A 27,888-nucleotide genomic window follows, 5' to 3' on the forward strand; every position below is an offset into this window, starting at 1 on the left:
AAATACACAGCCGCGCAAAAACTAAGGCATTTGTACAGCTCCTTATGGGTATCGCAATTAGTGAAGTGCTTTCCTCCGTGGTGAAACGATCAGCACTGAACTACGGAGGAAAGCGGCAGAATGTCACCTGGAGATAAAGAGAGCGGGGCTGCGTTGCTTGCATGGCTTCCTTCTGCAGGTAACGGGGAGACGCGCTCTGGCGGCGGTCTCGTTCAAGATCCGAAAATACAATTTAAATATTTTTGCACACTTATTCCACTTATTCCTAGTGTGCCGCTGGCACGCGTGCCAGGGGTTGCCGACCCCTGGTCTAAAGCATTTGTTATTTTCATTTTCCCCCTCTCATATTCAGTGTGGACGGATTGAGACAGCGTGGTGTCCAGAAAGCTGCAGAGACTTCAGGGAGAAACCTCCGTGTGATGGACGTCCCGTCTGTTGGTTTGGAGAGGACTGAGGGTCTGTGAGGAGGTCCAGGCCTGATGGAGGAGCCCATGCTGGGCCAAGCTGATACCAACTGCACAGGCCTAGTCTGTCACTTTATTTGACTAAATGTGTTTACTTATACATTTAATAGTTTTACACCTTCTGTCCATATGTGCTTTTTATTTAAAACATGTTTGATTAAGTTTTGGTTCACATTTCAATAAAATTGTATTTGCACTCCTTTTTTTTCATTATTCTTACTGAAGATTGGCCCCATTTATTTGTGACGTTGCAAACTCTGCGGTACAAGGCACAAGTGATGTGAAGTTCATAGACAGGGTATATGCAGGGATCCTGAAGTCAAATTTAATACCTTTTAAGACCCTTTCCATACGTTTTAAGACCTCATCGCAACTTCGAGTTCTAACCGGTTACATTGGCAACACACTTTACCTCACATTGACTATATTGATTGTAATATAGCACAACTAAACAGAGTGCAGACAGACTACTGAAGCCTCCTCTCCACATGAACTTCAACCTCTCTGTGAAGGTCAGGTTTAATGCAGTATGCTGCTTTGTTGCTTCTGTAGACTGTGCTCTTTCATTCCAGTAAAACTCCTCAGAAAACCAGTATTTGACCAATAAACAAAACAATTGACAAAACTTTGAACTATGAAATATATTAAACTTTGGTGAGCTTCAGCGGGGTAATGCCATCGGAGCTCCCTCACAAATACCCAGGGGTTAAATTGGGCCGGGCTGTCCGGGGCATAGGACGATGCTCTGACGTCATCACCCTCACACATTTGTCAGACGTTTAAAAAAACCGATATATATGTTAAGACTTTTCTCGTTCTTAATATAGACTATATTTAGGGTCGATATGTGTTGACTTTACTTTAAAATAGAAGATCTCTGACCGGATATAGTTTGGCTTAGTGAACATGTGTCTCTTCCTTGGAGGAGCAGCATCACCCGGACTCCGCTGCTCCTCCGCGGCTCCTCCGTGCAGAGAGCCTGCACTGCAGCGGTGTGTGTCAGCGACGTGCAGTCAGGGGAGGCACGGATTGGCCATCGGGAGAGTCGGGACTTAAACGCCGCGGCTTTCTGGCTAGCACTTAGCATGTGGGACCGGACAGCTTTGATCCTCATCGACAGACTCTCTCCCCTCCCCCCCCACAGAGCGGAGCAAGGCAACGTAACTTAAAATAAGAAGCAGCATTTTACGGCGCGCTATGCATGGGCCGCCTTGAGGGGGTTTCCGACATGTCGTTTCAGTAAATTAAAGGGTGTTTAATGTTGTCGTTGCTGTGGACCTTCTTAATACCTTGGAAAATGCCGTTTAATACTTTTTAATAGCCTTAATTTTCGCTAAATTGATTTATAAACTTTTAATACTTTTTAAGACCCCGCGGACACCCTGATAAAGCGAGGCAAATGGAAATAATCAGCTGATGGAGTGTAGATGTGGAAATCGGTGCATTCGATCAGCTGACTGTTTTTACAATAAAAGTAGTGTACTGCTCTTAAAATCTCATAGCATCAGCTTTTCATTTTCCCCTGATGTTCTTCTTGACCCTCAGAGAAGGAGAAAATGTCGTGTCTTTCAGGCATGTCCTTTCCTAACAAAAATTACAGGAAACATAAAATTGCAGAACAAGTGTGTTATTTATGAAAGCGGTGTGTTTGTGTGTTTAGGGGCTGTAGATATTATTTTGTAATTGTAATGTTTTTTGTTTATTTCAACAGTGAGCGACAAAGACAATCAGATTATGAATGAACAGTATGACATTCATCAACATTGAAATATATGTTATTATTAAAATTATATTTAACTGTTATCAAAACGTAGTGCAACTGTAGAAGCTTGCTCTGTTGTATCACTGAAAGAATAACTTTTACCACGTTTCTTTACATACAATATTGAGAGATAAATAGTAGCAGTTCTCACTATGTGTTAAATATATTTGCCTTCAATACATTAAATTAGAAAGCTGACAAAATCATATTGCTTGTTAACATCTAAATGTAACTTTTTGCACAGAAAAAACCCCTCAACTTCACTGGTGTGTAGGTGATCTAGTATTGTTTAATGGAATGTATATCAGTGTATTAAAGTCAATACTTTCTTGATTCTTTGTACAGTATGAAAAAAATATTATTTGTACCTGTGCTGAAGTTCACTGCTGTGAGGAGTCCAGTTCTGTCTCTCACTCTCTGGTCCAGCCTGTCTGCATCACCTGGATACCTGAAACAAAAAGATATGTAAAGTACCATGTGTACAAACCAGGGCAGGAATTTCACGAGGGCCACGAGGGCCGTGGCCTTCAACACCAGCATATTTTGAAGGAGGAAAAAAAATCAGCGGTGCGCTTGATTTGAGCCTGGAATGCACCGCTCGAACGGTCTATGATGACAGTTGACATCAGTCTATGACCTATCTCCGCCCACCCCCTCACGCGTCCGTGTGCGTAGGACGGTCTAGGACCAAGCTAGCTGATTCTCCGCTCAAGAAAAGGCTGAGGTGAGGTAAGGTTTTGTGATGATCCTGTTTGCCGTTAAGTTTTTCATTTGTCCAGCTTTAAGTGTAATTTTATGGATAACATTACTATTTCTTGCTCGTATGGTAATGCATAATTATAATATTTTGAAGTGTTTTTGTTACTACTTGGATAAGTTATCAGGGCTCGTACGGGTGCTTGAAATCCTTGAAAATGCTTGAATTTTTACGAGGTGTTTTCATGACTTGAAAAGTGCTTGAATTTTGGGAATGGTGCTTGGATTTGAGATAAAGTGCTTGAAATTGTAAATGCTTTACTTTTACAATAAATTGCTGTCTGACTGAATAGTTCGCTTTTTAGATTAAAAGAAAATAAAGAAGTCGGAGCGCGCTTAGTTGCTTCGCTTCTACATAAAACAGCTCCGCTCCGGCCTTCCCGCGCTATGCGCGCGACCTGCAAGTGTTTTATTTTGTGTGACCTGGGCATTCTAATGAGAGAATGACAGTATGCCAGGAGGTTGCTGTTTTAACGAGCGTTGGCTATCCGAAAAGAAATACAAGCTGTGGCTAAAACGAGGATCAACCCAACGATTCGCCTTCTGCACAGTTTGCCACAAAGAATTTCAATTATTTGCGATGGGAGAGTCTGCGCTGACGAGCAATATGAAAGGTAAGCCGTAGTAGAGCATTTTGGATTAGGCTAACGTTGCATGTTACGTTTGTTTAAGCTAGTAACGTTAGCGAACTCGATGTGGATTATTGCTTATGCAGGTGACAATAATAAAAAGGAGCGTACCTATGTCAGTATGTGCGACAGTCGCCATCCTGTGGTTTTCAGAGGATGAAGCACATAAAAGCAATGTATTTCTACTGGTAGTATTTTTCGTGCCTAAACTTGCTCCATCGAAATCAGTCACATTGACCCGAAGACACATTTTGAGTTATACACTGTTGGAAAGAGGATATTCCTAGCTTTCTAACGGAGGAAACATATTTTAGTTTGTATTAATGGTCTGGGGGAAGCTCGCGAGTGTGTGTTTGTGTATTTTTGCGTTTGTGTGTATTGTGTTAGTTTCCCGGGGAAAACACTCACGAGAAACACCGGCTGTTGTTATGCCTGCTTTGACGTAAAGTTACTCCGTTCTCCGCTTGTAATTATGCCGTTACAAGCTTCAAAGTTGTATTTATCATCTGAATTTGCCGAAACAAGTTTAATATTCTGAAAGCCAAGACTTTGTTTATTTGAAATCAGATGAAAACAAACTGTAACGGACCCTGCCGTGTTATCTATGATTACTATACGCCAGGGGTCGGCAACCCCTGGCACGCGTGCCAGCATTGGCATAACCAGTGGCACACTAGGAATAAGTGGAATAAGTGTGCAAAATATTTAAATTAATTTTCGGATCCTGAACGCGAGACCGCCGCCAGAGGTCGTCTCCCCGTTACCTGCAGAAGGAAGCCATGCACGCAACGCAGCCCCGCTCTCTTTAACTCCAGGTGACTTTCTGCCGCTTTCCTCCGTGGTGCAGTGCTGATCGTTTCACCACGGAGGAAAGCACTTCACTAATTGCAGTAACCATAAGGAGCTGTACAAATGCCGCAGATTTTGCGTGGCTGTGCATTTAGTTGAAAGCCAGTGGCGATCTGCTCATCTCTCATCGAAATAATATGCTACAAAGGGGCGGACTGGCCATCTGTGTGTTGAACTTTCCTGTCGGCTCCCAGACCGTAGTCGAGGAGGGCAGAAGCAACAAGCTTCAGGTTCAATAACCCACTTTAGCTTAAATGACTGGAGAGAGGCGAGTTCTTCTTGGGAGGACGTTGCATTTATTTAGCTGTTCTTCTGTTTCACAAAATACATCAAAGACCTCTGTTTTTCTGCTTTCCCGTTTCACTTCCAGAAACATATACACGTTCCCTTACTGTCGCTCTACCATTCACAAACACACATGCACAAGCCGCACCCCTCTCTCTCTCTCTTAAAGGGACAGCGATCTCATCTCACTCTGCATGACCCTAATATCATAACATTTGTGCTCTGGAGAATCACAGAACGGACGATCGTCCTTATTATTATGCCGTTTAAACCAACTATTTAAATGTGTTTGTTAAATTCGGCATCATGTAAGTTGCGCTGACAGGTCCACACACTGCTTCCCCGCAGCGAGGCTCCCCCGCCCTCCAGCTGATAGTTGACGAGCGTCAAGCTCCTCAACCCCCCCCCCCGTTGATAATTATCGATCGTTGGCACGCTGATAACATTTTTAAAATGGCACTTCACATCAAAAAGGTTGCCGACCCCTGCTATACGCCATACATTCATAATGTCAGCGGGAGGGAGGGGGGAGCATCGCTACGTAAAAGCATTAGTGCGAGGGAGAGCTGTCATCTTCCCTTTACAAGCTTCAAACATGTATTTTTCGGGAGATTTTGGCAATAAAAGTTTCATATTCTGCAAAAAATTCCCTGGAAACCTCCAAAACCCTTACACAGAAAGAGGATCTCTGCACACGCAGCTTTGTGTTTCAATGGTTTTGTCCTAACCTTGGAGAGCCGTATGTTTACTGCCACCCTAAAAAGGACCTCAAAAATGTTAAAAATGTTAATGAAGAATTTATTGAAAAGTTAGTTGGCTGATTGTTTTATATTGGCTCAGCCAGGTTATATGGGATGCCCAGTCTACTATATATGATATGGGTAACTCATTTTACAATATTAAACTTTGTTTTCTTATCTTTAATTTGTCATCCTTATGTAGAATGCTATTACGAAACACACATTTGGTTGTTTATAGCATAAAGAACATCGGATTTAATGTGAGGTAGGGAAATAATCATTTGAGTATAAATATGTGCATTTAAATATGTAATTTACAACAGCTGTACGCTGCTTGAAAAGCTTGAAAATGCACCTTGAAAATGCTTGAATTTGACTTTGGAAAAGGTGTAAGAACCCTGAGTTATGTTGCAGTTGTGTTCTTTTTTTATTATTATCTAGTGCTAGGCAGTTAGCGCTGTGTTGTTAGCTGTCAAAGACCTCTGTGCAGACTTATTTGACTACCGGCGATCGCAGACGGAAGTTCAAAGTTTGCTGCTCGTTTATATCGCCCAATTTTCAAAACGCGATCAAAATACCCATTCACATGTCTTGTGGCATGCCTGAACTGTCTACATACGACATTGTGCGTCACCATAGTAGGGAAACTTTCCTCCCATTATGGTCCAGATTCTTGTTGGAGAAGGGAAGAATGTACCCCAATCTGCTGCACCTAATACAAATAGTCCTAGTTTTTCCTGTCTCTACCTCTCAAGTTGAACGGCAGTTCTCAGTAATGAAGAGATTGCAGGGCGATTGACGTTTAAGCCTGCACACTTCAACAATTGAAGATCTACTCCTCATCAAATCCCAGGGTTGTGCTCCTGCTGAATATCAAAGTGATGAAGCTGTGGCAAGATGGTGGGCAGCTGGCATCAACAAAAGGAGTCCCAATATTCATCCCTATGGTCAAAGGAACCCCAAAAGTCCAAATCTCCCTGACTCGTCATCATCTCCATCTTCAAGTGACTCAGAATAAGGACGCACCTTGACGTAGGCCCACTACCACAGTCTCACAGTGAGCCAAACATGTCTGTGCTATAAGAATCCTTGGTAGTTTTAATAAAGAATTTGTTTAATTGCAATTTGGTGTCCATTGAATGCTTAATAAATATATATAAAAGTATTGTAAATGCATATACAATCGTAGTCACTTCATATCGTATGTTAAATCATTGTTTTAATTTATGGCCTTGGTGCCCTGGCTTTTGGCCTTTGTGCCCTTAAAAAATTGACAACTCAAAAGGCCAAGTGGCCTTGCCCCTAAAATGACGAAATTCCAGGCCTGGTACAAACAATATAAATGATTCTCTTCTGTTGAACATGTTGGATTGTGTATTGTCCGGGTCAGGGTCCTTTTTATTTTACTGTAACTTTGGAAGTTGTGTTACCAATGCTTGCTGTTTATTTGATACCAATTTGGTAATGCAATTCATAAAAACAACAAGGTTTGGGTTTGTTCTTCAGATGACTGTGATGTTAACGTGTAAGCTCAATAATGAACTCCAGCTCAACCAACCATATTTTAATATGCAAGTAATCATCTTGAAATATGACATTAATAATTGTAATATACACACATCTTGTTGTGAGGTTGATTTCACATACACTACTTCAACATTAGCTTGTCCACATACTTGAGCATAGCCAATTTAAATTAACCTTAGCGATGCATACATTTCCTTCCTAAATAATAATCATCTCTCTAAGTTACAAGGATGACCTTATTTTATCAACCTCAAACAGAAGCCGTTTGTTGTACAGTATTATCCCACTTAACTATTTCGTTTTAACCTTTATAAATATAGTCTATGATTTTAACTTGGAGGCTACTATTAGCATCGTTAGCACCGATGTAGCTACCACTCGCTTACACGCTAACCCAAGCCGTAACATTAATTACGTAGCTGATTAAAATCATTAACACATAAATAAGTACTCAAATTTCACTTACCGCAAAACCGCATTCATGCACCGTCTGTTTCAACCGCAGAGCGAGTCACAATAGTCCGATATATAAGCATGAACAAACAAACACGGCCGGGGGCAAGTTGTGTTCCCTGGCTGAGCTGAACAGGCAGAGTGCCCGTAGCTTCACGGAGCAGATAGCAGAGAGACAAGAAGCTAACAGCAGCAGTCACTTCACAGAGCCGTCACTCAATGTGACCACGCCCTAATTTATGCAAAAACTTTAAGACCTAATATAAATAAAAGGGTCGTGTTAGAAAACAATTCACTCACAGATCCATAACCATGAAGGTGGAATCTAACTATATTCAAAATAATATTTATTGCATCCATGGGAAGAAACATGTTTTTTTCTGCTGTAAAGTTGGGCATTTTAACATGGGGGTCTATGGAAATTGCTCCTTTCTGCAGTCAGTCCCTATCGGCCAATATATGAACTGCAGTATGTGCCACTTCCGTATTGGCGTCCCGGCTCTTCCACAGAGTTTGCTGCTTGTCCTCAACCTGTATGTATATGAGGTTTTTGTTTTCTTCCTGTAAAATCCTTGTTACTTTGTGTTTTTTCAGCATGTTGGCTGTCAATAAAAGTACCTAAGGATACATTTTTTGTGACTCTAGCCATCTTTCCTAGTTTTGTCATCGAACCTTTTTTTTTTAAAATTCCCCCAAGGGAGGGGGGGCCAGTCCATGTAAACATTTATTAAAAAAACACATACTTTTAAAAGACTTAAAATTGTCAAAACTTAAGAAATTGTGTTTTTCAATGATGGTACAGTGGTGGTATGAATAAGGCTTTCTTTCAAACACCTTGATAGCTCTCTTGTACAGCTGTTCTATCGGTTTAAGGTTTGTCGCACAAGCAAACGACCAGTTTGTAAAATAGTATTCAATGTGGGATAGAATCATACAGTCAGTGGCGTTTTTATATGTACAAAAGTGGTGGGGCACAAAAAACGTAGACGTCTATATATATATAAGCTTCTGCAGTGACGTGCAGTGAGGTTCATGGCTGGTGAGGCACTGGCACTGACTCTTCAGGTTTACAAATATTATATTTTGACCTAAATCAAAACATAATATTATTTTCAAAAGCTTTTTTTGTCTGACGTTTTGAATTAATTTTAAACAGACAGTTCAACAAAAGGATACCCAAAAAATGTAATTTAACATTTACATATTGAATTGTTCTCTCTTAATAAGATCACATTTTCGATAAAATTGCGGTCTTACCTTGACTTGAAGATGAAGTCCATTTGCCTATCCTTCTGGACTAAATTCTCTTACTTTTTTGTAAAAGTCCTCCTTATCTTCTTGTAGTTTCAAAAGTCTATCATACATCTAATCGATAGATTTATGATTTGAAAATTATAAAAGTAGGGTAGACATGTGGATATTATCCGTGTCACGGCTAGGCAAACCAGTATGGACCCAAAAGCACGACTCGACAAACAAAGTACAAATAAAAAGTCTTTACTGAAAAAATAGTGACACTGTGAGCTCTCCGTAGAGGTAACAGGTTTTGATAACAAAAAACACTCTTATGAAGAAAAGGTTAACATAGTATGAGTATCAAAAGTCAAAAAGTAAATTCCAAAACCTCGGTTCTTAGCTCTAAGCAGATAACAAGGACTTCACGCTGGCAGTCAGGCACATGGGACGAAACGAACTGGCAACAAGACAAGGGAGACAGAAACTATATATAGGCAGGCTAAGGGGGAACAGGTGCAGACAATTAGGGCGGAGTCGACAATCACAGTGGAGGGAAAACACACAAAGGGAGGAAGTGAGGTAATCTGCAACAAGAAGGAAAGGTTACTACACAATAAAACAGGATACAAGACTGAACTTAAAACATTAACTTAACAGATTTTACGAAAAATATAACAATCCGGCTGAACAAAACGTGCATTTATCTAACAGGTACGTTTCCCACAGATCTTATTTGGAGCTATTTTCTAAAATCCTATGGAGAAATCTCATTGCTTTTTTGTGGAGGGAACCCATGCACAGCTTACTTTCGGGTTTTATGACGCGTCTCAGGTCTGCTCTTCATATACCACACTTTTCACGGCACACGTGAAATGTTTACATTGTACATTAATGTAATGTATTACATACACATTACAGCCAATCAGCTCTGAATCATGTGAGATGACGTATGGTGGGGATGGCAGCTCAGTGCCCCTATGGTCATAATTGTTTTGCCACACACATTAAATCGGACAATACTCTGAGCATGCGCAGTGTAGTTTTTACAGTCACCATTCACTTAGACAGTGAGAGGGAGGGGCATGATCGGGTTTTGTCTCACATGGCTCTAAACAGCTCAATAGGCACACACTGTAGACACTAGAACACAGACTAAAACAGCAATGTACAGACGAATCAGATGATTAAACATGATCTTAAAATATATTCTATATATTTATTTTTTGCATTTTGTTTTAATCATTATTTGTAATACTTTCTGCTGACACTAGGTGGGGCTGTGCCTGTAATGACCAGTCGCCACTGCATACAGTGGAGGTATGACTTTGCAGCATTGACAGTTAAGAAAGGTCTAATTTGTTTAAAATGTTGCAAGTTGAATTTGATGGTATTTGATTCTTTCTTAATATGTTTCTTAACCTGTTAAGCCCTGAGCCTGTTTTTCAGGTCTCAGCTAGCTTTGTGTTTAAAAAAAAAAAAAGTACACCCTGTAGTGTTAGAAATTAAAATCAATGTTTTGATGGTATAATGTAGCTTAAACCTACCGTCAGTTTAAATGCTGTTTTATACTGAAAAAAACAGAAATTCTCGTGCACAACCAGTTGTTAAGCTTTTATTCTGAAAATCCTTCATCTCCGGTTAGCATTTAGCATGTGGCTAATATACTATTTCCTAAAGAGGTGAATTTAGTAGCGAAATGACATGGAGTGATGCACACCAAAACCTACTGATTTAACAGTACAACTATAGATGTCGAGATACTACCATGCTGAATATTAAATGAAGGTACAGTTTATTTGAATACATTATTGTTTACAGGCGTGGGTAGCATGTGACAACTTCCGGAACTCCACCGGAAACCAAAATGCCGTGAAGTATTTCCAGTATTTTTAAAGTATGAATTACAGTGTTTAGAATGTGTTAAATGGAAAAAGTGATGAAAGAGAATATGAGGAGAAGAGGCGTGTCAAGCATATATTGAATGTGAAATGTATCAATCCTCTGTTTAATGCAATAACGGACATTAGAGACGAGGCGAGCCGGCTCGCAGGGAGTAGCCAGAAGAGGATATATAACAGCTGGAGACGAGGAGTTCGCTCTCTGAGGATAAGGATTTAATATGAACATGTAATAACTCAACAGTAGGTGGCGATAGTGATGGCAAAATGAAGCTTTGAATGAAGCGTCGAACCACTTGGACAATTGTGTCGGAAATAGGTTCATTTCTCGAAGCTCCAGTTACAGCGACCTCTCCTGGCGAAGTGCAAGGCTGCAGTGGGTTTAACGCATCTTTGCCTTGAAAAATATTCGATACACACACACACACAAAGACTGAATATCATGTTCTATTTGCAATTACAGATTGATAATAGTGTGTATTGGGTTATTGAGAAGAGACTCGAGAGTGCTTGACGTTTTTTTGGGTGGAGAGGGCCTTTTATCAGTTATTAAAGTATTAAAGTTGAAAAGCAATGATTAAAAGTTGAACTATTCCAAGCTTTGAACCAGCGGACCAGGAGGATATCGCCGCATCCTAGCCGCCGGCTCTATCCACTGGGCTATCAATTCCTTAGACCATCAAAGTGTTTTTATTTTACTCATTGTCTTTTTGTTCACAACTTCTCCACATTTCGAAGTGTTTCACGAGCCAGAACGACCTATTTATCTTCCTGGCTTGCTCTATAATGATCCAATTAAAATACAATGCCAACAACAACTCAACAGCAACAATGCAAACTACGACAACAACCCACACATTGCGCATTGTTTAGAGCGGTTATAAAATGTTGAAGCGCTCAAATGTGAAACAGTTTCAACCTGTCAGAATCGAGACGAGGCAGTGCATTGAATCACCTGATTGGACGGCGAACCAGTGAGTTGATTCATTCAGGAAATGAAGCAGTTGCTGGTTCGGACGTCACATGTCACGTGATTTGAAGCAAGCTTCGAAGCACTGCTTCTATGGAATAGGAAGTCCAGGGTTGAAGCTCCGTTCGAAGCTTCAGTGTCAAACTGCCATCACTAGGTGGCGATATATGCTCCAAGTGGAAGCGATTCGCCATTAAGGACCAGGGTCTTGCTCTTGCTTGGTTGGAGCAGCGGACACACGTGCTGAGACTGAGTAGACGGAGATAGGAGTGAACGTTGAAGTGAGTGCGAGATTGAGAGCAGCTGGTGGAATGGCTTCTTTGAGTCCTGGAGAGGAGGATATGGAAAGTGCATCTGAAGGAGGATGGAATGAAGTAAGGAAAAAGACTTCAAGAAAGAAGATAGACATGTCAAGTGACAGTCTTAGTGAATCTGATTCACAGAATGAATTGAAGAAAGTAAAGAAAAGGATTGAGAATGAAGAGTGGAAAGTGATTGTGGAGTTTGGTGAACAATCCGCAGCTAAGCTACATCCAGTGGCCCTGACTAAAGCAATTCACAAAGAAATTGGATCGATAAAACAAGCAAGATTTCTGAGCAAAGGACGGATGTTGGTTGAGTTGATTAATGCAAGACAACAGGAAAAGTTACTGAAAATGAAGACCCTGAATGAAGTTCGAATTAAATGCCATGTTCCTGGAGCAAATCGGAAAATACTTGGAGTTATCAGTGGAGTTCCCATAGAAATAGGCATAGAAGAACTCAAGAAGGAAATTAAAGGGGGGAAAGTGACTGTAGTAAAGTGTCTTCCTACTAGGTACCAAGGTAAGATAGTGGATAGTTTGTCTGTTCTTCTTCAGTTTGAAGAAACAATACAACAGAAGATAATGATCGGTTGCATGAGCTTTCCAGTAAGAATTCATCCCTAAACCTCTGCGGTGCTTTAAGTGCCAAAGGTTTGGGCATGTGGCAGACAAGTGCAAAGCAACTAAGCCCAGGTGTCCAACATGTGCGGGGGAACATGAATATGGTAGTTGTACTGCAGGTGCTAAGGTGAAATGTTGTAACTGTGGTGGGGAACATAGTGCTGCGTATCAGGGCTGTGAAATGCAGAAAAAGGCCAAGGAGGTGCAGAGATACAAAGTGCAAAATAAAGTCTCATATGCTGAAGCAACAGAAAAGGTTTCACTAAACATAGCTACGAAATCCCAAGTAGTATCAAGAAACATGGCTGAAGACTGATTTGGACTTCATAATTGGGGGATGTACTGCTATAAGACAAGATAGAAATGATGGCCAGGGAGGGGGATGCGCAATCTTTATCAGAGAAGTCATGTCTTATAGTAAGCTAACATTTAAGAACAGTCATGATTTAGAAATAGTGGGTGTAGAAGTTTGGATTAATAAAAGGAAAATTAGTGTCCTGAATTTTTATAATCCATGTAATAAACTCAAAATAGAGGAATTAGACAGTCTTGGCCAAGGAAATAAAATAATATGGTGTGGTGATTTTAATGCACATAATACAATGTGGGGAGGGAGATCAACAGATTACAATGGACAGGTGGTGGAGGATTCAATGGAGGCAAAGGAATTAGTTTGTTTAAATAATGGGCAAGGTACAAGGATCAATTTTAGAGATGGAACAGAGTCTGCGATTGACCTAACTCTTGTAACAAGTAAATTAGCTTCTGGTAGCAGTTGGGAAGTATTGGCAAATAACAGTATTGGGAGTGATCATCTTCCGATTATAATCAAGTTTGATATAAATCATGTGGTTGAGCTAGACGGTATCATGAGATGGACTTTTTCTAAAGCAAATTGGGAGATGTTTGCTAAATTGTGCGATAATGAATTGGATCAGATTGATATGGCAGAAAGTATTGATGAAATAAATTAGCAATTTACTTCAAATATAATTAAAAGCGCTAATCAAACTACTGGGAATAAAACTGGGAAACTTAGTAAATGTGTTAAGATGGTACCGTGGTGGAATAAAGAAAGTAATGATGCAATCCGAAACAAAATCAGGCTGTTTGGAAAGCTAAGAAAGACACATTCATTACATAATTTATTAGAATATAAAAAGGCACAGGCTCACGTAAGGAACATTGTTAAAAGAGCAAAAAGGGAGTGTTGGAGAGGATTCTGTTCAAGTATTGGGAGAACTACACCATTAGATAAAGTACGGGGAATGATTAAGAAGATGAGGGGAATAAGACATCAGAGTAACCTGCCAGTATTAGAGATTGGAGGGGAAGTTGCCACTGGTGCTTTGGAGAAGGCAGAAATTGTAGCTGAAAATGTTGTCAAAGTTCATTCTTCGGAAAATTTGACAGAAGAAGGTAAGATCAGGAGGCAGAAAGTGTTAGATGAGCATCCTAATGTATATGAAGAAAGACATTCGTCGCAGTGTTGTAAATATACCTTTCTCTATTCAAGAGTTGAGAAGAGCATTAAGTAAGTGTAAATTGACTGCTCCTGGGAAAGATAATGTATGTTATATAATGTTGACCAAATTAAGTGATTTTGCATTAGGAAAGTTGCTGGAGATGTACAATAAGATCTGGGAGAAAGGGAAGCTGCCAATAATATGGAAAGAGTCAGTCATTATTCCTATTAGGAAACCTGGGAAAGATCCAACCAGTCCAGGCAGTTATAAACCTATAGCTCTGACATCACACTTGTGTAAAGTTATGGAAAGAATGATAACAGAAAGGCTAACATACTCATTGAGAAAAATGAACTAATGACTCCTTATCAGAGTGGGTTTAGAAGAGGGCGGAGTACTTTAGATCCACTGCTGTGCCTGGAGTCTGAAGTCAGGAAAGCCCAAGCGAACAAGGAGTGTGTTGTAGCTGTATTCTTTGATGTGGAAAAAGCTTACGATATGATGTGGAAGGAAGGATTATTAATAAAACTGGACATTATGGGTCTGGGAGGTAATGTATATAATTGGATTATGGATTTTTTGTTTGGCCATGCCATCAGAGTCCGAGTTGGCAAGTCATATTCTCGCAGGCATGAAGTTGAAAATGGAACCCCGCAGGGGAGTGTCATCAGTCCTCTTTTATTTTCTATCATGATCAATGATACACAAGTAGGATCTGATATTGGTAAGTCACTTTTTGCAGATGATGGAGCTATTCGGAAAAGGGGCAGAAATGTAAAATATATTGTAGCTAAGATTCAGGAAGCCATTACGGAAATTGAAAGCTGGTCTCTGACACGGGGGTTTAGATTGTCGGTGGAAAAAACTGAAACTTTATTTTTTACGAGGAAAAGGATAGGTGAGGAGGTTAGGTTAAAACTTTATGAACAAGATCTAAAGAAAGTGAAGACATTTACATTTCTGGGAATATGGTTGGACGAGAGAGTCACATGGAGAACTCACATTGATAAAGTAGTAAATAAATGTAAAAGGGTTTTAAATGTTATGAGGTGCTTGGCAGGCACTAAGTGGGGGGCTGATAAAGCTGCTTTGAGGAACGTATACACAGCCTTAATAAGATCAGCCATAGAATACGGACTAATAGTGTATGGGTCAGCTGCATATTCTTCTCTTCAAAAATTAGATAGAGTCCAGGCACAAGCACTAAGGATATGCTGTGGGGCAGTAAGATCTACACCAGTGTCGGCACTTCAGGTAGAGGTCGGAGAAGTACCTATTTCTTTGAGGAGAAAGCAGTTAATTGTTCATTACTGGGCAAATCTACAGGGTCATAAAGATACTCACCCTACTAAACAAACTGTACAAACAAGTTGGGAAAGTAACAAAATAAAAAAAGAACGTTTTTGTTTTTGTGTTTCGGAAATATGTAAGGAATTCAAAGTTAAAGAATGGAATATTAGTCCGACGGTGTTGTTATCAGCTGTTCCACCATGGTTGCTACCTCAACCTATAGTAGATTTGTCACTAGTGAAAAGGGTACATTCAATGAAAAACAAATTCAATGTTCAGGCTTATGTGAACACTGTTCTACATGAACAATATGGGCAGTTTATAAAAATATTTACTGATGGATCCAAAAATCCAGAAAATGGTCTAACTAGTTGTGCATTTTATGTTCCTGAGTTAAAAGTCAAAGTGGGAAAGCGTACAAGTGATCACATTGCAGTATATACAGTAGAGATGATGGCTATCTCTCTAGCACTTCAGTGGGTAGAGGAAATACAGCCAATGCGAGTGGTCGTGTGCTCTGACTCCAGTGCAGCTCTGGAGAGTATAAACAACTTCTCTTCAGAATGTCGTCAGGATATTTTACATGAAATTTTACTAAACATGTTTAGGTTAGTTAATCTGGGAATTGTTGTTCAATTTGTGTGGGTTCCAGCGCATGTGGGTATTAGAGGGAATGAAGTAGTGGATCAACTGGCAAAATGTGGTTTGAAAGCAAACCAGATTGATATTATGGTACCCATCAGTAGAGCAGAAGTCAAATCTTTTACAAAAGTGGTTATCAAGCAACTATGGGACAGTAACACCAAAGGAAGACATTTATATCAGATACAAAGGGAAGTAGGAACAGGAAGCACGTGGGGGAGTAGTAGAAGAGAACAGAGCATTAACAGCAGGATACAATTGGGACACTCTGGACTAAACTCATCACTGCATCTGATTGGAAAACAACCAAATGGCAATTGTGATGGTTGCCAACAACCAGAGACAATACATCATGTATTTTTTAGCTGCCCGGATTATAACAGACAAAGATTCATTCTGAAAACTGCACTGGAACAACTCAACATCAAGGACATGGATTTCAAGGCAATATATGAAAGTAAATCAAGAAATGAAGCAAACAAGCTGATCTTCAAATTCCTCAAAAGCACTGGTCTGAGGATAAGGATTTAATATGAACATGTAATAACTCAACAGTAGGTGGCGATATATGCTCCAAGTGGAAGCGATTCGCCATTAAAGAAAAGAAGAAGAAGAAGAAGAAGTTCGCTCTCTCTTCTTCGCTCACGAGGACCAGAACACAGCTGTTTTTCTGACTGAACAATATCCTGCTTGTAACATACCCGCGCCTTTTTTAATTAAAGTACCCAATTGAACCTTTTCAGAGACTCCATTTAGTCTCTTTTTTAAAGCTTCTCTCCTGGACGGGAGAAAAACGAACACAGTTTACAATCTGGTGTTTCCCTGACTTGATCTTCATTGGACCGGGAGAGACTAACAACCAGCTGTTTTCCGGGGACGCGGCATCCGTTCGACACAGAAGCGAGCTCGGATAACTTCGGTAAGAGAAAACCTGTTATATCGAATTCCTCATAGTTTATGTAGGACAATGTTAGATTTGGGTGTTTGACGGCTGCCGGCGGATCCTGAAAATAGCTGTGCATTTAATCTCAGAACAACCAAATGTATAACAATTCTATAAAACGTGGCGCTGCTCTGTTGCAGGCAGGGTGAGTTCACACTTTATTTTGTTCTTCTATTTAACCCTGCATGCTATTAACCAAGTGTGTGTGTTGTATTTTAAATATAAATGTTTGTGGACAATGTACTTCGGATAGGTGTCTTCACGTAGGTGTCTCTTGTTACGTTAGTAGTTAGTTAGCCTATGACGTAAGGGTATATATGCCCATTTGACGATTTTTGTTAAGATCTGAAGACATAGCGAGTCGGTTGAGCACAGAGTAAGTGAAAACCAACAAGGCATAGAGCTCCTGCGGATGATGTCACATATGCTGGTCACGTGACGAGAAACGAAGGGGGCAGCCATTTTGGCAGTAATCGCGTCAGTAAATTCATTGGCAGGCACTGGCAGACTGTCGAGGATGGTGGATAACTGCTGTGCACCAGGTTGCACAAATAGGCGTGGGAAGAAGAAAGGTGTATCTTATTATCGCATTCCAAAAGACGCGGAGAGGAGGGAAAAGTGGATCGCAGCGATTAAAAGAGCCAGGAGCCGTCTGAACAAGACTGAAAGATGGGACCCCCCGGCCGTTTGCTTTCGCTTATGCAGTGATCACTTCATATCAGGTGGGTGAAGGAATACAGTACAATGCTACAAAAAGTTTCTGGTCAGTTTAATTTTTACCGAAGTAGAATCTAGCACCCAGTTATTATAGCTAACGGACTCTGTGATGTCCCTTTTTAACTCAACAAGTGTGGCTCTGGTGCAGCCTAGCCAGTTAGCTTGTAGCAAGCTAGTGGTAAACAAACCCGTGTTGAAAATATTCCTCGGGACTCGGGGAGAGCAGCTCTCCCCGAGTCCCGCTGTGCAGTTGCAGTGGGCTCCCAGCACAACCCCGTCGTTCCTGACCACCACCCATGGCTTTAGTTGACTTTCATTAAGCCTTTGGGAGTGATTAACCTATATATGAAATTCAAAAATAGATAAATAAAGGTTAAAAACGCCAGCCACTTTGGTTGAGTACGTTCAAAAATAAAAACTAGTTTCAGACGCACTGCAGTAGCTATCCAAGCTAATAAACAAACATGCTAACGTGACACTGCCGTAGCTAGACAAGCTAATAAACAAACAATGCTAACGTGACACTGCCTATCAAACTGGAATAATTTAATACTTACCCTTGCAGTGATGATGCTGAAGTTTTTGGATGTAAGACTCCACAGTTGAATGTTGTTTACGAAGCCGGACTGACACCATTTGTAAGCCTCCAAGCTTTTGTAAGCTCTGAGGGAGTCTCCTGAGTACACTGATGGAAAGCTTACAAGATAGCTGTGGATGTCCGCGTAGCGCAAGTCGGGTACATCGTCTTCAGAGCAGGAGGTTATGCTCTTGAAAAGCACACCGGGTGCATTATATGGGTCGCTTATATTTAATCTTTCTAATTTTGTACTATAAAGCCGAATTTCACTTGAATTAAAATGAGATGTATACTCGCACGGTAGGAAAACGCTGGCGCCGGTCGTCATGTTTACTGCCAAAATGGTGGCTGATAACCAAAAGTCACGTGACCGCAGGAGCTCTATAGCGAGTTAACTCAGGGTTAAGTAACTGAAGTCAGTGCTAGTCGAAAACAGTTGAGAACTGTTTTAGAAAAAGTCCTTTTAGAGGAAAAGGCTTGGTTAAGGTCTAAGCCTTTATCAGTGGTTAAACTGTTCTTTTTTCAACCAAGATATTGCAGGTGGGTTACGGTAATCGGAGTTACAACAGCAGTGCATTAATATGACGACGGTCTGTTAATAGTTGCTGACAGGTCTCCATATTGGTCCCATCTAACGTGTCTAAATAGCAACAGTTAACCAATAGTGGATTATAAAGTCAAATATTACGTAGATAGGTTTATTGCTTATGCGTAAGGGTTCCTAACTCCAAGTGATGATATCAATAAGATAAAGCTCATTTTTTTTGTAATCTAGATAGAAATGTTATTATTTTAAACCAAGTGTTGTTCTGGCTTGTATTTCAGGTTTTATAATACCACACCAGTGGTTTACTTTGTTGGTTTGTTTAAAGATCAACTCGCCATTGTTTAAACTCCTCTCTGAGAGCCACATGGGCTATTTTCAAATCTCTTTGTCTACAGGTCAGAGTTCGAAATAAACGGGTGCCATCTTGTTTACACCTCACATGTTGATTAACAAACACAGGGCAGTCGCCATTTTGTGAAATGCAAATTCAAAGAACTCCTTTGTTTGTGCTTATGCAGTTGGTGGCAGGAGATGAGGCATTTTACTAGGCATACCATTTTGTAAAGAACAGCATACTTCTTGTCAGAGTTGAAACTAGAAAATAGTCAGGCTACCTTACTGTTGGAAGTTTGGTAATTGGAGGGAAGGAATATTGTATCTGATTTTGGAAGTATTTCTGCTTGCAAGTGTGTATTGGCGGTTTTTGAGATATTCTTGTTTGCAACTGTGTATTGGCGGTTTTTTTAATATTCTTGTTTGCAAATGTGTTTTGGCGGTTATGTGCTGTGTTGTTTAACACAGTGTGCTGTGTAATTTTCTTCCCATTTTTAAGATATTTTTAAGGAAAATAAGATTCTTCTTGTTAAAAAAAAAGTCAGTTTTGCAACATCTATTCCCTAGTGGATTGAACTGGAAATTACAACAGCATACTCTGCTGGTAATACAGAATTATTACACAGATAGAGGGAACACCTCCTAGGGAAAGATACATTAACATTCTGAAGTTTAATTCTAAAGTGTATAAACAAACAGGTATTGCCAGAATAGAATTGCAAAGTGGTTTCTAATTATAAGATGAGAAACTTTACATAAATAACATAACCTAGACTGTAGAATATTCAAACACCACTTTATTGAAGCTAACACAAGTTGAGACATTAGCATAATTTCATACAGTTCACAGGAAATATTGTTGAGTATTTTTTCCAGAGTAATTACTAGGGCCGGGACTTTAACGCGTTAATTAAGATTAATTAATTACACAAAAATTAACGCATTTTAATCGCACTTATTTTTGCACCGCGGAACGTTTCTCACTGGATGAGTTTCAGGGGTACCGATTATACTGGAGCACCAACTAACGTTCATGACTTCAAACAACAACAAACCACAGTGAACAATAGTCAAACATGAACGAACAAGCTGATGAGACCGCTTTGGTTGGCCCCGTGGATGGGACATTTTGTTTTACAAAACGGACGGATGGAAGCATCCATAAGAGCACGGTTGTTTGCAAATTATGCAAAAAGGAATTTGCATATCACCGCAGCACATCAAGCCTCAAGTATCACCTCAATGCAAAACCTATAGCAGCTAGCGTGGAAGCTAGCGTGGACGTTAGCCCGACTCGGAGTACAAGGACCCACACCCAATTCGCGTTGATCAAACAGTGGCCTATGCAACAGAGACATTTTATTTTTCATCAGGATATTGGAAGAATAGGAGGGATTGAGGTCAATCACTGGCACTTTTTTATTTTATTTTAAATGGTACAGTACACTTTATGTTGAACTAATTATTATGTTGTTGGTGCAACTGGCACTTTATGTTGAACTGTTTATTGTTTTGGCCAAGGTTATTGAGAGAGTTGGACTGAAATGTATTAGATTTTTTTAAATCAACTGTTGGTAAATCAACAAAGTCTGTTATGGCCTCTGAAGCAACAGAGAGATGTTTTCTAATAGTCAGGGTTTCCAATGTTCTGAATGTACTTGAAAGTATTGTGTTATACTTAAAAAACAAAGTGTTATAGTTTACAGAAGGTCTACCTACCTATAGGCTACCTGAATCTCTGAAATGTACTATATTCCTAAATATGCTATTGCTACACTTTTTGGCAAAAATTGCACTTTTCTGTTGGTCTTGGTTAAGGACCACCTTGAAAAAAATAAACAATGTTTTGTTGCTTAAGCTTATGTATTCAGTCATTATTCAATGGTATACTAAAATCCATGTGAAAAAAATTGCTTCTCACTGTTCTCAGGTCAAATATTTATATGTGATTAAAAATGCAATTAATTGCGATTAATTAATTACAAAGCCTGTAATTAATTAGATACATTTTTTTAATCGAGTCCCGGCCCTAATAATTACTATTTTGTTCTGAAATAGTGATATTTAATCATTTTGGAGTGTATTTATTACTCATAGGTTCTAGAGTGCGATTAAAAATGCAGAGACAATTCTATAGAGAACCGCAGTGACGCGTCATAAAACCCGGAAGTAAACTTCTTCCGGTTCCTTTGTCAAAAACCAATGCAAATTCTCCATAGAATTTTGGAAAATAGCTCGAAATAAGGTCTGTGGTTGACACACATTTAAGAGAGGGATCACGTTTTGTTCAGCCGGATAATCTCCACATGTCAACCCTACTTTTATAATTTTGGAATCATAAATCTAATCGCCAGAAGCAAAATGCTAACGTTATGCTATAAACTAACTACAAGCCAGTACAGCAGCAGGATCGCACGACTTCAACGTCACGCCAACTTAAGATCGTTTCAACTGACTTGCACTGAAACTGCACTTTGAACACTTTAAATATATTAACATTTTAAACTGTATACCCTGGTTATCTAGACCCTTTTTGTTTTGTTTAATGTGTACCACGTTTATCTAGGCCCTTTTTGTTTTGTTTTATGTATACATGTCACACTGTGGGAAACGATATTTCGAGATATCTGGATGTATAACACATGTCGAATTTTTGACAATAAAGCTGAATTTGACTTTCGCGTGCTTGCATATTTTAACAAAGCTTTTCATTTTAGCCACACTGAATTTAACTAGAAGTCATGGCTGTGTCAATTACCAGTCTGATATCGTTTTACAAAGATGACAAGAAGATCTTAAAATCTCAGATCTGCTCTAGTCCAGCAGCTGTAACTCAGGTCTCAGTGAGTCACGCCCCTCAAGTGTGCATTCCAAGAGGTTGGAAGACTCTGCTGATTGCGTGAAGTGCATAACGCTTCCCAGCCGAAAAACATTTTAAATAGCGCATTTCAAATCAGAATAACTGAGTGTGCATCCAGACTCGGTGAGGATACTATCGATACTGACTCAGCAATCACTGTAAGTTATATTCTTGTTTAAATAGACTTCTCTGTTTCATTTATTCTACTCTGTATAATTGTTCTGTAGTTATTGTAGCTAAAACGGCGATTTCTGAGAGATTTTAAAATCTCAGATCTGCTCTAGTCCAGCAGCTGTAACTCAGGTCTCAGTGAGTCACGCCCCTCAAGTGTGCATTCCAAGAGGTTGGAAGACTCTGCTGTCGCCCATCAGCAGAAAATAGTTAACTAATTACAGCGGCGTGCCCCCAAAGCTGTGAGAACTGAGCAATCAGGTATCCATCTTAGGTTGCGTTTTCCTGCAGCGTCAGCTTCAGCGTCAGCCAGACGAAGACTGACAAAGACATTAAGAGTCCTGTGGGAGTAAGACTGACAAAGACATTAAGAGTCCTGTGGGAGTCACGTGGGAGGCAAAGAGGAGGCAAATCCTACTCTGATTGCGCCAAGTATCGCTGGTGTTATTTAGTTTTATTCAATTCTCTTGGGTTCTCTAGCCCCTCATGCTATAATCATGTGTATTTTCTGCATTCCTGTTCATGTGTCTTCTCGCAATTATCACTGGCCCCGTGTTTCTCCTAATCGATTTCACCGGCCTGCTCTCGTCTATCCCACATGCTCCACTGAGATCCAACATCTCGTTTCAGGGGGCCTGTGGAACTGCCAGTCAGCTGTCCCTAAGGCTGACTTCATCTCTGGCTACGCTTCCCTGCAGTCTCTGGATTTCCTTGCTCTCACGGAGACCTGGATCACTCCATCCAACACATCCACCCCAGCAGCTCTCTCCACAGCATATTCCTTCTCCCATACACCCAGACCCTCTGGCAGAGGAGGTGGCACTGGTCTCCTGCTCTCTCCCAAATGGAGCTTTTCCCTCTTCAAGCTACCTATTTTCACTCCTTCCACCTTTGAATTCCATGCCGTCACAGTAACCCATCCTATACAATTAACCATTGTTGTTCTCTACCGTCCACCAGGCGCCTTGGGGGACTTCTTGGAGGAGTTAGATAATCTCCTCTCACACATCCCTGAAACTGGCCCTCCCGCTGTACTTCTCGGAGATTTCAACCTCCAGACAGGGAAGATATCTGAACTAACATCTCTGTTAACCACCTTTGCTTTCTCACTGTCTCCATCCCCACCAACTCATAAAGCTGGCAATGTCCTTGATCTCATATTCTCAAGGAACTGCTCTACTTCTAACCTCTCTGTAAACCCGCTCCACACATCCGATCACTTCTTCATTTCATTCTCTCTACCCCTTTCCAAACATAACAACCTAATCTCTTCTAACTCTGCTCCTGTCCGCCGTAACCTCCGTTCCCTCTCCCCCTCTACCTTTGCCTCATCGGTGCTCTCAGCCCTCCCTTCCTCTGACTCATTCCAACTCCTGCCTCCAAACGCTGCTGCAAAAACTCTCCTCTCTACTCTCTCATCCTCTCTGGACTCTCTCTGTCCTCTCACATCGCGGCCGGCTCGTCAGTCCCCTCCTGCTCCCTGGCTAAATGACGCACTGCGTGCTAATAGAACCATCCTTCGGGCAGCAGAGCGGAAATGGTGGAAATCCAAACACCATGACGACCTCCTAACCTATCAGGCTCTCCTCTCCTCTTTCTCTGCTTCCATCTCTCAGGCAAAAAGCACTTTCTTTCAAGATAAGATCCAATCTTCCTATTCCAATCCCAAAAAACTATTTTCTATCTTCTCCACCCTCTTGGACCCTCCCAAAGCACCTCCCCCCTCCTCCCTTCTGTCAAGCGACTTTGTTAACCACTTTGAAAAAAAGGTTGATGATATTCGCTCTTCCTTTTCTGACTCACCTTTACTCACCGCTGGGTCACCAGACCCTCCCTTCACCCACACACTGACCTCCTTCTCCCCTCTCTCTCCAAGTGAGGTTCTTACCCTCGTTACCTCTGCCCGTCCTACCACCTGTTCTCTGGACCCTATCCCCTCAAACCTCCTTCAGACTATCGCTCCTGATATTCTACCATTTCTCACCCATTTCATCAACACTTCTCTAACTTCTGGTCACTTTCCAAACAGTCTCAAGGAGGCAAGAGTAAACCCTCTCCTTAAGAAACCCACTCTCAATCCGTCTGATGTTATTAACTACAGGCCCGTCTCTCTCCTCCCGTTCCTGTCTAAAACACTTGAACGCGCTGTCTTTAAACAACTCTCCTGTTATCTCCATCAGAACAACCTTCTGGATCCGCACCAGTCTGGTTTCAAGGCAGGTCACTCAACAGAAACTGCTCTCCTTGCTGTCTCTGATGAACTGCACACTGCTAAAGCAGCCTCCCTCTCCTCTGTCATCATCCTTCTGGACCTGTCTGCTGCATTCGACACAGTGAACCATCGGATCCTCCTTCGCACTCTCCAAGAACTTGGAGTTTCAGGCACTGCACTTTCCCTCCTCACCTCATACCTCAACGACCGCACCTACAGGGTTACTTGGAGAGGGTCCGAGTCCGACCCTTGTCAATTAACTACAGGGGTCCCTCAGGGCTCGGTTCTTGGTCCCCTCCTCTTCTCCCTGTACACAAACTCGCTCGGGTCTGTCATTAGCCCGCATGGTTTTTCATACCACTGCTACGCTGACGACACCCAACTAATTCTGTCCTTTCCCCGCTCAGAGACCCAGGTCGTCGCACGCATCTCTGCTTGCCTAGCAGACATCTCTCGGTGGATGTCTGCTCATCACCTCAAGCTCAACCTTGACAAGACTGAACTGCTCTTCCTTCCGGGAAAAGATTGTCCCACTCTTGACCTAACAATCAACATCGGCACCTCTGTTGTTTCCCCGACTCAGACTGCAAGGAATCTGGGTGTGGTCCTAGATAACAAATTGTCCTTCACTGCAAACATCGCTGCTACAACCCGCTGCTGCAGATACACGCTTTACAACATCAGGAGGATACGTCCCCAGCTGACCCAGACATCAGCGCAGATTCTGGTCCAGGCTCTCGTCATCTCACGCCTAGACTACTGCAACTCCCTCCTGGCTGGTCTACCTGCATGTGCCATCCGACCTCTGCAGCTCATCCAGAATGCAGCGGCTCGTCTGGTCTTCAACCTTCCCAAATTCTCCCACACCACACCGCTCCTCCGCTCCCTTCACTGGCTTCCTGTAACTGCTAGAATCCACTTCAAGACACTGGTACTTGCGTACCATGCTGTGAATGGATCTGGCCCTTCCTACATCCAGGACATGGTTAAACCGTACACCCCAGCACGTGCACTCCGCTCTGCGTCAGCCAAACAGCTCGCTGCACCCGCACTGCGAGGGGGACCCAAGTTCCCGTCAGCAAAAACACGTGGGTTTGCTATCCTGGCTCCAAAATGGTGGAATGAGCTCCCCATTGAAATCAGGACAGCAGATAGCTTACACATCTTCCGACGCAAACTGAAAACTCATCTCTTTAGACTCCACTTCGAGCGATAGAATTACTAACAAAGCACTTATATACTAATAAAGGGCTGGCTTTCTAAATGCCAGTTGAGTAGCACTTGAAATGTTTGGCTCTATGAAACCTGATGTACTTATATGATTCTGTTTTCTTAAAGGTTGTATCTTCCTGGTCGAATGCACTTATTGTAAGTCGCTTTGGATAAAAGCGTCAGCTAAATGCAATGTAATGTAATGTAATGTAAAGAGTGTAGATAGAGGAGAGAACCACTACAAGTCAGGACACGTAACAGTGCAGCCTAGATGAAGGTGTGCTTACCGGTGTTGTCAGGGCTAGCATGAGGGACAAGGTTTATAGTGTCGGTGAGTAGTGAAAGCAAGAGTACCGTTAACCTAGAGTTAATTTATTCACATTAATTCCCATCAACAAATCAATTGTATGTGTCACATGAAATCTTTATTAGGCAAGGCAAGTTTATTTATATAGCACTTTTCAACACAAGGCAATTCAAAGTGCTTTACAAAACATGAAAGAAATTAAGAAAATGGCATTTAAAATCAATCATTAAAAAGAAAAGCTAATAAAAGAAACATTAAAAGAAAAAATACATGGATAAAAGCTACATTGCGGTCTAAGATATGAATAGTTCAATTAAAAGCAGCGACAAAAAGAAAAGTCCTCAGCCTGGATTTAAAAGTAGTAAGAGTTTTAGCGGACCTGCAAGTTTCTGGGAGTTTGTAACAGATATTTGGAGCATAATAACTGAACACTGCTTCTCCATGTTTAGTTCTGACTCTGGGGACAGAAAGCTGACCCGTCCCTGAAGACCTGAGAGACTTGGATGGTTCATAATTTAGCAGGAGGTCAGAAATGTATTTTGGGCCTAAACCATTCAGTCCTTTATAAACAGCAGCAGTATTTTGAAATCTATTCTTTGACACACAGGAAGCCAGTGTAAAGACTTCAGAACAGGAGTGATGTGATCCTCTTTCTTAGTGTTAGTGAGGACTCGAGCAGCGGTGTTCTGAATCAGCTGCAGCTTTCTAATAGATTTTTTAGTGAGACCTGTGAAGACACCATTGCAGTAGTCCAGTCTACTGAAGATAAAAGCATGGACACGTTTTTCCAAATCCTGCTGTGACATTAGTCTTTTAATCCTAGATATGTTCTTTAGGTGATAGTAGGCTGATTTAGTAACTGTTTTAATGTGACTGTTGAAACCAATAACTAATTTATCCCGCTCACAAGAGAGCCCACCTCCGAAGATCGTGACTGGCTGAGGGACAGACTCGGGGGCAGGTTTTCAGGAATTTCTTGGCTTCTCTCCCCCGAGCCAGAAGAGGAACACTGCAGCTTTGAAACACTTACTGTTCCTGAAATTATCAAATATGTTGGGCATCAGGGACCTGAGGCAATTGTGGCAAGCATGGCATTGTGAGAGGAGCAACAGAGGGCAATTCAGGTGGCTACCACTGGTCAGCGAACCAACCCAAACTGGCATTTGTTCAGGAAAGGAAGGTTGACTGCCAGCAACTTTGGAGCTGTCCTGAGGTCAAAGCGTGTGACTGCTTCCTTTATTGCCAGGGTGCTAGGGCAACAACAGGCCCTTGATTGTGTTTTGTCTGTACAGTGGGGGACTATGAATGAATGTGAGGGCGTCAGGGCATTCACCACTGCAACCCAGATGCAGGTCCATGAGTCAGATTTGTGGCTCTCCCTATCAGGATTGTTGGGGGCATCTCCAGATGGTCTGGTAGGGTCTTCCGCTGTGCTGGAGGTAAAGTGTCCCTACAGAGCCAGGGAAATGACAATTAGTGAAGCATTGCAAATCAAGGGCTTCTGTGTCAGTAAGGAAGGAGAAACATTCAGCCTGCGTGAGGAACATCCTTACTGGCACCAAGTGCAAGGTCAGCTTCACCTCACTGCAAGAAAGAAGAAGAAATAAAAAAATTGTGAATTTTTTTTTATTTACATTTACTCGCCTTTGCAATGTTGTGGTTGTTAGAGTGTTAGGTTTTCTGTCAGCTCGTCTGTTGGGAAGATATCAAATATTAGTTTCATGTAAGTCACACCGTCACATATAAGAGCATTAGGACATACAGTACATAGGCTAAAACAAAACATCTAAAGATATAACCTTGCACTTCGATAAGTCTCGGGAACATTTTCACTATTTTGAAATTTGTATTGATGAAAATTGAACTAAAGAAATAAATGGTAGATTAATCCATATTGAAAATAGGTGTCAGCCGCTACACTAATTATAATAGTTATATTTCTTAATTAATTAAGATAAGATATTACTGTATTGATCCCAATTTGGGAAATGTTTGTGTTGCAGCAGCATAACAAGAAAAACAAAATATAAGTTATTATATATACAAAAGTATGTGAGGGATGGGATATTAAATTGAATATAAATGTAAAATGTACATGTGATTTTACATCCAAGAG

The 27,888-nt window shown here is 41.1% G+C and overlaps 1 protein-coding gene and 1 long non-coding RNA gene across 2 annotated transcripts; one reads left to right on the plus strand and one right to left on the minus strand.

Annotated features, from left to right (window-relative positions):
• Positions 1-281: 281 nt before the first annotated feature.
• LOC307027881 lies at positions 282-7,976 on the minus strand. Its single transcript, XR_013804789.1, has 3 exons — positions 7,479-7,976; positions 2,595-2,674; positions 282-2,048 (listed from the first exon to the last, which is right to left on the minus strand). It is a non-coding gene; the product is annotated as an uncharacterized lncRNA (long non-coding RNA).
• Positions 7,977-17,132: 9,156 nt separating this feature from the next.
• Positions 17,133-27,844, plus strand: LOC307028320 (uncharacterized protein). Its single transcript, XM_079663247.1, has 2 exons — positions 17,133-17,558; positions 22,672-27,844. Exons 1-2 carry the CDS (start codon positions 17,354-17,356, stop codon positions 25,467-25,469), a joined length of 3,003 nt encoding a protein of 1,000 aa, XP_079519373.1. The 5' UTR covers positions 17,133-17,353; the 3' UTR covers positions 25,470-27,844.
• Positions 27,845-27,888: the final 44 nt, after the last annotated feature.

The sequence above is a fragment of the Notothenia rossii genome (assembly GCF_949606895.1).
Source record: "Notothenia rossii genome assembly, chromosome: 2".
NCBI lineage: Eukaryota > Metazoa > Chordata > Actinopteri > Perciformes > Nototheniidae > Notothenia > Notothenia rossii.